This window comes from Brugia malayi, assembly GCF_000002995.4.
Source record: "Brugia malayi strain FR3 genome assembly, contig: Bm_v4_ChrX_scaffold_001, whole genome shotgun sequence".
NCBI classification, from domain to species: Eukaryota; Metazoa; Nematoda; class Chromadorea; order Rhabditida; family Onchocercidae; genus Brugia; species Brugia malayi.
Window position 1 is genome coordinate 12,428,238 of NW_025062479.1, and position 10,996 is coordinate 12,439,233.

At 37.3% G+C, this 10,996-nt stretch overlaps 1 protein-coding gene across 1 annotated transcript; it reads right to left on the bottom strand.

Annotated features, from left to right (window-relative positions):
• Positions 1-4,091: 4,091 nt before the first annotated feature.
• Bm8573 (Uncharacterized protein) lies at positions 4,092-10,253 on the bottom strand (the record flags this gene model as incomplete). The annotated part of the gene is made up of 11 exons (XM_043074615.1): positions 4,092-4,333; positions 4,549-4,756; positions 5,299-5,467; positions 5,786-5,871; positions 6,224-6,326; positions 6,595-6,947; positions 7,091-7,284; positions 7,603-7,684; positions 8,185-8,307; positions 8,817-8,963; positions 10,227-10,253. 11 exons carry the CDS (start codon positions 10,251-10,253, stop codon positions 4,092-4,094), a joined length of 1,734 nt encoding a protein of 577 aa, XP_042930549.1.
• Between the last annotated feature and the right edge of the window lie 743 nt (positions 10,254-10,996).

Sequence of the window (10,996 nt, forward strand, 5' to 3'; positions counted from 1 at the left end):
TTATCAGAATGGAACGCATTAAGGAAGGAAAGGAAGGGACGACACTGGGCCTGTCACTATGTGCAGCGCTCCTCGTCTCCCTTAAGTCATACTAGGCCTGGACCTCCATGGGCAGGCACTTCTCTGGCCATGCCTACTCCCTCGCCCTTCTCTCTTCTATTCTCCTCGCTCCTCACTCTCTCTATATATGTGTGTGTCTGCATTATTTCTGATCAGAGAAGACGAGCTGAGATTCGAAGACACACACACCCACACCACATCTCTCATTTCGTGTCGAGGTACTGGGAGAAGAGAGCGCAGGACGGAAAATGTCAATCGGAACATCGTTACGTGCGGTGGCGGTTGGGGATGGAGGCGAGTGTCATCATTCCCTTTGGCTCGTCGACGACTGTCATTTCTCCCGCATCCAACCTGTCACTTTATGCTTGGCTGTGCTTTCGGTACTTCTTTCCTCGATGAATATACATTTGCTTTCATCTGATTCTATATTCTAAACTTGCAAGGTGAAGGTTTGACGTAAAACAGCTCAAATGAACCGGATTATGATCCGATTCTGGATTGATCTCAATACGGCTGAAGCATAGTTTCCATTCTTCCTTTACTGCTTTCCGTTCATACCAATCCATTCATTCATTTTAAAGTGGGTATGAGTTTGCGGATTAAGTGCTTAAGCAAGTTTGTTTTCTTCGCAGACCTTGAAGCGCTGTCAGTCGCTATCCAGTACAATACTGCCCTCTCACGAGGTTAAAATAGTGAGTTGGGCAAGCAGTATCTGTTCTTGCTTCTAACACATCTAAACAGCCACTCAGTCTGTAATAATTCCACTTCACTGAATAACATTTGCACTTACATATCTGAGTATGAAACAATTAAGGAAGCCAAGACGTGCTGTGGAAAGATTTCGGAAAAGCGGAAAGAAATCGCATTCAACTGCGTATCAGATTTTAATTCATTTTATATAAATGCATAGAATTGGTATTCCGATGTCTCTTTCCGGAACACTTGAGCTTTCCTGAAATGATAGGTGATGTGTGAATTCTCTTGCTCATCGCAGCACTTTTATCGACGATTTTGTTTATTAACGAATTACATCTGATAAGAATCAGTTATTACCGATTTCGCTGTAATCTTTGATGAATTTGTTTCAGAGAAAGATTACTTCCCTTGATGATCCCACACATAGCAGTGGAATGGACTAAATTGGTTGGTTTCATCTGGCTACAAATGATAATACCAACCTTTTTGTGACCTTCTAAGACACTCTCCTGCTTTCCATACAAGTCAAAACCTGAGGACAAATGAATGTTATTAGCATCCATTTGCATTCTTCTGTTTCTTCTGATGATCCATGATACATCAGCTATAATCAGTCATTCAGCTAAAACCAAGACTCAAAGGATCGCATATCTGAATATTTGAGTGACTCATAGCTTGCGTACGAGTGCCACCAAATGTAGAGGTTTCTAATACGACGTTAACTCTGAAAGATGTCGCTTTCCCACAACAAACTTGCCGGGATATTCTCATCGGTATGTGCATCGGCACAAACTAGCGTTAAAGTTACATTATGAATCATGTAATTTGCAGAATTCTAATTTTTCGGAATTTAGATGCTAACAGGTTTTTTAATTTTAACTATCTTTTGACAGTATACTTTTGACCTAATCGATTTTCATAGCGTACTTCGAAGAGATCTTAACTCTGAATTCAATTTCTGATGCAATGAATCAAATGCAGATGCCAGTGTCACAATCTACCCACCACTGATCATAGATATCCCTTGATTATCCCCGTGCCTTCTCACACAATCCATTCATTCATTTATTATTAGTCACTCTTATCTCTCGCGCGTTCACAAAGTATCTATCATCTTTCATCCATCCATTCACCGACAAAACATTTTCTCTTGCTTCGATTAGTATCAAAAGGTCACCTTCCAAGTGAGAGGTAAAAGAGAGAAAAGAGAGTGCGTACTGCTCCTTCCTGTGTGCTGCAGCTCGAAGAATAGTTCACAGTGAATCGAAAGATTCCAAAGGAATTTGGAAGTCCGTCATTTATGTTCTTTCATTTCCATTTCGTTCTCTCTGCAAAGAACAGATTTGAGAACAAATTTCCTCTTAGTTCGATCCCTTCCTACCAACATTCCCCGTCAACCCCTGATCGACCGACCTCCCTCAACGCATGTGCATGTAAGCGCCTCTGAAGGAATGTAAATGCACACTCTGGGCGGAATGGATGAGAACGTTGTTATGGGTATGACTCATTAAATACCTTTCTTCCTGCCATCTATCCGTGTATCGCACATTTAATATATTTGCTTTCCCAAAGCTCTTAGCGAAGGGCTGGAGTTGAAAAGGTTATCCTTAAGGTGTTCCTGATTCATTAGTTGATACTGATTTCTGATTTGTAGATTTGAACAGGGACTTTTGCTTGTTAACATTTGTTAGGAACTTTGACGAAGTGTACTTCTTAGGATGAAATACATCTTTTGCTGATGAAAATGGGTTCTCATTTAAAATGATAAAATGGAAATGAGTGGGAATTGGGAAGATGAAGTAACAATGATGATAAGTGCAGGAAAAAAAGATTTCAAGCTGTCTGACCAGGAACATGACCAGAAAAATCAGAAGACTGCAAATTCGTCACAAGACTGCAAATCACTGAGGAAAATTAAGATTGACAACCGGAATCTTTTCCGACCGCAAAATACTCCCTTTTGTCTTAGTTTGTCCCATAATCCAGTAATTGATACAAAACAAGAAACTCGCACATATAAAATGACCGTAGCTAATGTCATCCAATCAAGATTTGATAACTGCCATTGAACCCAAATGAACTCATTCTTGTAGCTATGGTTGAATGCGAAATTCTGACGCGTGCGTATTTGTGATATATATGTGTGTGGATGTGCGTGTGTTTATGTGTATTGTATTAGTGTGTTAGTTGAAGGAAGCATAGATGATTGTGACATAAAATTTTCGAAGTACTTGCTGATAGATTTGGATATTCCTAATAAGCATCTCTGGATTTAGCCACATAACACAAAGATACCTGAAAATATCCGTGGAGATTAGCTGAAAAGGACAGTCGTCATATTATTTGGTGTCACAAAGGACAGCTTATCGTATTCATTACGGACTTTTGGATTCATTAAGTTATATCAGTTAAACATATATAGAAAGGGCCGGTGACTGAAACTTTAGAGCAGGCGTGGCATTCATAATCATTTACTATCCGAGAGCTTTAGCGATGACTAAGCGAGCAGAGATCGATTTGACTGATACCTATCGGGGCACTGGAACTATTAGCTGTTAAAGACTCGAACCAATGTTCGAAAGTTGAGTTGAGAATCAAATTAACTGGTGTAACAAAGCGGATCCTCGAAGTTTTGACTTTTTATGAAAATGGGATGACGAACACGATTTATTTCGCTTTTTGTCTTAAATAAATCATCTTTATAGTTCCATACACATAGTTTTTATCTTTATTTCAGGTCAGAGGTCAGACTAATGACATATGCAAAATGATGGTGTAGCAATAAAAGTTAGCCAATAACCCCGAGAGGAACTGAATCAAAACTAAAATTAGCTTCATGACCTACTCCATTCTCCTTAACATAGTGCGATGTAATAAATAGCCTGGTGCATACGTCATTGTTTTGTATATAATGGCCTGGGGTTTGAACCACTCAAAGAGAGTACAAAGATGTTAATATAAATTCGAAATTTATTTTTTTTTTTTTGAAATTTGTATAGTTAACTTGGAGCAAACGAATTACGAAACAAGAAATATTGACAGTTTCCATACTGCGAGAAAAGCGAATTCAATCAACAAGGACGTCAACCACTAGTCTAAATTTAAGTCATTAATCAACACAGTCGTTAATCATTATTCAACACGAATGTTAACAACTAGCGTAAGTTCAACTCATTCAAACTACCTTATTAAATGTTCGAAACATATGCAAGTCGAAATGGTAAAGTTTTTTGATTGTTGGTTTCACTGAAAACTTGATTTGATGCTAGCTAGGAATGCACTGTTTTTTCTCTGCTTGACTACCTGGTCAGTTTGTTAGCTAGCCGATGGAAAGATCAGTGGTGAAGGCTGCAACGTTCCTTCAGAGCCTGCGCCATTGCAGCTAGTTTATCATATCGTTTCTCAATATTCATCGGAAGGCCTTTCGATCCAAACAACACTTTCAGACTAAATTCTGTGCTTAGGAAGTTCTCGCCGTGGGATATCTCTTCCTTGCATAAATTCGAATTGTTTGCATCCAGCTGGACAGCTCTTTTGACCCAATGTCGACCTTCTTGAAGCCATTTCCACAAATTATCTAAAATGTTTTTGTTAGACTCGCGAGTGCTTTTTCTTAATCACTGTGTATCACGTGTGTAAAAACTGACGGTCACAACAGATATGAAAGTTAGAGTAATAAAGTAAGCTTAAAATATCTGGACATAGCAAACGCAGCCATCTAAGTGAAACAACATATTTAATGCGCAAAATTGCATCACATAATAGAATGCCACGTACTTCGGAAAAACTTACCCACTTCTGTTGCCCACGTCATAGCGTTGCACGTATCATCGAGGGAAAAAGGGTTATTTGAAAAAATGTTGAGGAGTGGTTGCATAAATGGTATGTTTATTTGTGGATAGCTAAGTGGTAATGGTTCACACCGGTGCAATCTGTATGCTACCAATTCCAGCTCTTGCTGCAATGTCCACGTGTACTCTTCGGAAAGAACAGATTTTACCTGCAGTACTTAATTATTGATTTTATTTAATTATACTAGAATGCAATAAATCAGAAAAAGCAGTAAATTGAACTAAAATGTATACAAAATGAAGAAACCAGTAATGAAGCGTCCCTCTTTAATATTTCAGCCTCAATCGTCTGAAGCTACAAACTGCTCTGGCATTAGATGAGTAGTAGTGCCCACTTTTGAGAGGATCCCCATATACAATTCCGGAAGAAATACGTGAAGAGAGTGCAGGCTTTGTGAAACATATAGTTGGTCATTTCAAGCAAGCTAACTGGAATTGCGACAAGAATTATAACCATGTATGTTTGCAGGAAAGTACCTTGCGACAGGATTTGAAATTTCAATTTCTGGCAGTAAAAACTGCTTCCCACGGCATGACGTTCTGACTGACAGAGCTTCTACCTGGAAGTCTGCTCGGTTGCCTTCATCCATTACGGATATTTCGCAGTGACTAAGAATTCAAATCAGACTATAGTAATATAGCAGCAGGAACGCATGAGTTAATAAATTCGAAATTAAATTTTGAAACTTACGAGATCTGAACATAATGCGTCGAGAAGCGTAAGGATGGAAAATGCATTACCAAACTGATAAAGTAAGGCACGAGCAATTTGCACCCAGGCGTTATATATGGCCCAACGTTGAGTACATTGGGCCTGGTGCAATATGGACAAAATGCACAAATAATGCAACGAACGCTGTCTGCAACTGTGAAGATTTTTGAGAGGGGAATTACCGCCCAAATTTTACCTATCAGTTTGACCTATTAAGTTTTACCTATCGCAGAAAACCTCTAGAATCACTGGTGTCCTCGCATTAAATCAAAAATAACTGCAATCGTAAAAGTATGAATAGTCCGGTTGCATCCAGTTCCGGTCTCGTTTGCAGGATATTTGCTATTATAGCGACAGGATGATGCATATAGTGATAAGGATGAATAGATATACATAACAAAGAAATGAATGTAATATTCTTCTGATACCTGATATGATATGGAAATGTTCAAATGAATCAATCAACCTTTCCAGGAGATCATTCCGCACATTTTCTCCATGTGGCAACAAAATAAGTAATAATCCATTTAACTGTTCGAATTTCGCTGCTTCCTATAAATTAAGAAAAACGGTAAGAAATGAAATTAACACTTCTTATTACAATTGAAATGAGCAAATTTGGTCGAAAGAACAGAATGAAAGTTAAAACTGCAGCATTTGAATAAAGAGATCTAAAAGTAAACTGAATGGTTTTTGATCAGTCTGCAAATCAAACATTAACATTGCTGAGGACAAACCAGAGACGGCCTAACGTAGGCCTTCAAGAAATGACTTGCTGCTTTGATCAGGTATTTTTCGTTTACCTCAGTAGTCAGACTATAAGCAATTAAATTTCTTGGTAAATGCTTCGCAATATTTTCGGCGAAACTTATCTTGAGCGGTATATTCAGGTTTCTTCATTTACCTTGATTGGTGCCCGCAAGTTTTTTCCAAGTCTTAGTAATCGATAATCTTCAGTAGTTATTAGCTGAGCGCAACTTTCCGGTTTCTTCGTTAACAGCAGCTGTCTGAAATAAGGCGGTAATAAACTTTTGGCTTTTATCAATCAACTGCATTTACGAATAGTTGGGTTTGAAAAGTAGCAAACTTAGACCTGAGATTGTTTCTTTGGTGATGTCAAAAAGAACTGAAATTTAAAGTGTGAGCGCAACTTGCCAGACATCTAATTAGAAGATTAGATCTAAGAAGTGAATGAAATCAATAATGACAGTACTGATTGGCAAAATCACCGGGTATCCTTTTCACATCTCAAAAAAAAAAAATGCGATCACCAACCTGAATTTTTCCAATAGCTCTTCTGTTTGGGGTTTATTATTGGGTTCGATAAATGGTGATCGATAATTATGCAAATTGGTAGCGGATATGGCTGCACATGCCCTTGGTCGATCATAGTCGTGGTTACCTGGCATACGCCAATGCAGATTGCTGATTTCAATGCAATACGCAGATGTGCCTGGCGATAATGCGCTATTTGAATCTGTCAGCTCGCTACGTGCTGAATTTAATGAGGTGAATGACAATTTGTGGTCCTGATAACACAACTTTGACTTTGACGGGCTTACAACTTCTGGAACGGTCGACGCTGCAATGGTCGCCTTTTCCATAGCATCGTAATCTATTTCAGAGTACTGAAATTTGAAAGAGTAAAATTTACAAAGTGAAAATGAAATTTTAAGAATTCCTTGAAAGTTTAACTTGTTTCTTGCATCGAAAATCTTAATTCAAGATGAGGTAGAATTTTTCATTTGGAAAGTGGAATTCTAAGGTTTACTTCATTTTTATCTTCCTTAACAGGTGATCCAATTGGTCTTGGTAATGGTCGACTGAGCAAATCCGATAACGAGAAATGTGGTTTATCGTTAGATGGTACCAGTGAAGCAGGTGATGATGGTTGCCCTGCTTTTAACTGCAACTGTTTTCGTGTTTCGTTTGATAGAACCTTTTGAGTCAACGATCGCTCTTGACCTGAAATGTTTTTAAATTGCTCATCTTGATGGATCTGGGAACTCCGAATTCCAAAATTTTGCCCAGAATGAGAAATATTTATATGTTCCTGACCGATCATATGCAAAGTGTTGCCAGGGAATTTAAGACTGCATACAAAGTTGGCACGAAATTCACAAGTGAAAATTTACCACACGTTGTCAATATTAATAAACTCACCAGATTTAAACATTCGTGGTCGGAGGACTTTCATATATTTTTGATCAATTTGAAGTTATGGCTTAAAATTGTAAGTCGCGAAAAATGTCGTATTAGGTACGGGATTTTTTATAATGCAACCACTAGTCCGAGTGATTGGCTTGTTATGTGCCTGATAAAATGTCACCAAATCTGGTATATTTTCGAATTGCTCCTCTTCGAACTGCAAGCAATTATTTTGCAAATACAATCATAACTACTGAGCAATTCATCTCCCATGACTTTTCCAGGACCCTACTTTATTCTTGTTTATTAATCTCTCCTGAAACTTGTCCAGTGCAAAATTTAAACAGCAGTTTAGTGATGAAATGATGAAGACTCCCATTTTTATGAAACAAAGACTAACTGACTCAAGAAGAATTGAAGAAAGATTAGACAGTTGCTGAATAATTTTGAGGATCACCTAAGCAAAATGTTTTAATCTCTACAAGTGAATGTACTTTTGTTCCACGGCACACGGCACTGCGTCTTCTTAAAGCGCAGGAATGAATTTATTTTTTTTTTTTATACAAAGGTTAACGCTACTTGCGGGAAGACAAAACGATTTGCAGTTCTTCCGTTCTGCTCATATATATATATATATATATATATATATATATATATATATATATATGAAAGCCCGATCCAAAAATTAATTTATAATTTTCAGAAATTTATGCAAACCTGAAAAAAAAATCCACTTGAGCTGAAAGGTGACATATCTTTGTTAATTTGAAAATGCACGACGCGTCCATTCCAAAATACTGTTAACACAAAATCGCCTTTGAATGAAATGCTATCACGAACCTGTGATAAAAGCGAATGAAGGTGGGAGAACTGTTCTTTAGAACTTCAACTTTCTTTGTCTATTTGAGGGATTGTTCGAAATTTGACTCTCAAAAATCTTTTGAATTTGAATCTAAAAGACTGTAGCGTTCAGTAACTAGTAATATTTAACTAGTAATCAACAGTTCAGTGTATTTCTAAGGCACTTTCACTTTATCGATGTGTTTGAGAATAAGTCAAAATTCAGACTGAAGCTTGAAATTATCTTTTTAAAAAATCAATTGTTTCACTGGATTTTTTGCAAATACTTGTATTCAATTCGAGTAAGAGAATTGAAAGTACCTGAGTATAAATATGATTTATGCATCATTTGTCATACACTAATGGAAGAACAGTTTGTCTTTACAAGTGGACCTTCCTTCAAAGTTACATCTATCCATCTGTCTTAAGAACAGGTTTTTATATCCAAAGTCGATGTGTATCACTAATTAACGTCCATGCAGGAAGATAGCATCTTCAAGTATACTTACTAAAAAATCTCCTTCGGATTGAACAAGACATTCGGATCGAAACCTGGTCAGCAAACCGTGGTACCAAGATTCCAATCGTAAAACGGCTTCTTGAGAGGGACGTGGTATATCGTATGTTGGCATAACTATTGCACCAAGTGATATTTGCTGAAATTGAGAAGTTTCGAAAATGAAAAGTTTTCGCAAATTTGTTGCCGTACTTTAATAGCTGCACGAAGCACGTTAAGAAGCGAATAAGAATTGCAAATACAGCAGATCAAACACTGTAACGTCTCATTAAATTAATTTCTAACTAAAAGTGTCTCAACTTCTTTATATTTCTTACATCTGTATATCCACGTCGTGTGATTAGAGTTACTACTGTTGGATGTAGCAAGATGGGAGAACCATAGGCAAACAATCTGATATAAACAGACAGAAAGAGTGGATAACAAACAAAACAGCTCCAGGCTTTCCTTTCTTCGAATAAATTACCTTCCGTTACATTCTCTGTTCATTGGAACTCAGTTGGTGATAAGAACTGGAAGAGGTCCCTGTTATCAGTTAGATGATAATGTCCAATTATTGTTTAGCAGTGTTGCAATGAATCGTCGTACCCATTTGAGGCTATCACTGCTGAATGCGGATGTTATCAAAAATAGAGCAGCAATAGGTTCACCGGTAATTCAGAAAATATAACCGGTTTCAATAAGAAAAACATAAAGCATCGAATATTTATTTGTACTAAGATTTTATTCATACCAAGGAATTTGGATTTCTTACCGAATCCTCAAATTGAGTATAATGAAATTATTGCTAGGATATGTTAAACAGAAATCATAACTCAACGTAGTCAATCCATCATTCCAGATTCGTTGTTCAAAATAATTATTCGGATTGGTTAAGCTTATAATAAAGTCGCAGTTTCGAATCATTACTCAGACGTCTTTAATTGCAAAATTTAAGGGTTGGAAAATTTGTTCGATCACTACAGGGTTGTCTGATCAAAAAAGAAAAAAGCAGCAGGCTGATATTTACCAAATCCAAGAAAGTTGGAGAGGAACCCTGAATCGAATCAGAATCAATCCGTCGTAGAGTATTTAATAATAGGTATTGGACAAAGCCAGTTCTTGTAAATACATAGTTAAAGAAAGAAATCGAATTCATTCCCGAAGAGTTCTCTAAATGGAAATTCGGCTAAAAAAATAAGTTTGAATGAGCAGGAATGAAAGGATATGTTCAGTAGCGGCAGTGTCGATTTTTTACGAATCTGGGAAGGAAAAGGTTCGTTGGAATGTTTGCTGATTAACAGCGATGCTTGCTGGGTGAAAAAGGCAGTAGTAGCATCGAAATGAAAAAGGAGGAAGCTTTTATGCCATTCCTAAAATTTCTCTACTACAAATGGTATTCTCGAGCATCAAAATATCGTACTTTGTTCTTTTCTGCATTTCGCTTCATGCATTCAGCGAAATGGAATGGAATGACGGCCCAGCTTGATTGAGTCTAACTTGCAGCCTGAACCTTACTGCGCAATCTGTCACTTTTTCGTTTCTGTGTGATGAAGCCAGAAGCCATGCTTAAAAGAATTATTTGTGCTCAACCTTTGATGCAAATTCCATCATTTACATTGTAAATTTTGTTTTGGAATAATTTGAATAAAAATTCAGAATATGAAATCTCATAAAGCGCTCAGTTAAAAAAATTTGTTTGCAAAAACCATCCCTTAGTTTCATAATACAAGCATGTGTACTTTCGTGCATGCAATCTAGCGTTCATCTAACTATGTATAGCACTCCTACCACTTGCATGTGGCAAATGCGTCTAAAACTTTTTTATTCATATTATTAGACACATTATCAGTGTACTTTAGGTATGTCACAGCAATAATCTATTGAACAAACATCACAATGTAGGCTTGTTCAGTGCATCGAGAAAAGTCAAAAGGCGTCAGTCGGCTCTGTCATCGAGGTGAAAAGTTACCCAGAAATGAACGAAAACTCGAAAGAAGAAACAGATAAGCTATGCTTGACCATGTACAATCAGCTTTTCGTGCCATCACTTTCGGTCTCTGTCCTGCCGCAGTGACTCACAGTTTCGAATGGATAAAACACTTGCGACAACATGCGACAGTATTGAAACCATTTCTTCGTCCACCCAATGTGTAATACACCTTTGACGTTTTTGAAATATTTTCCTGTTTG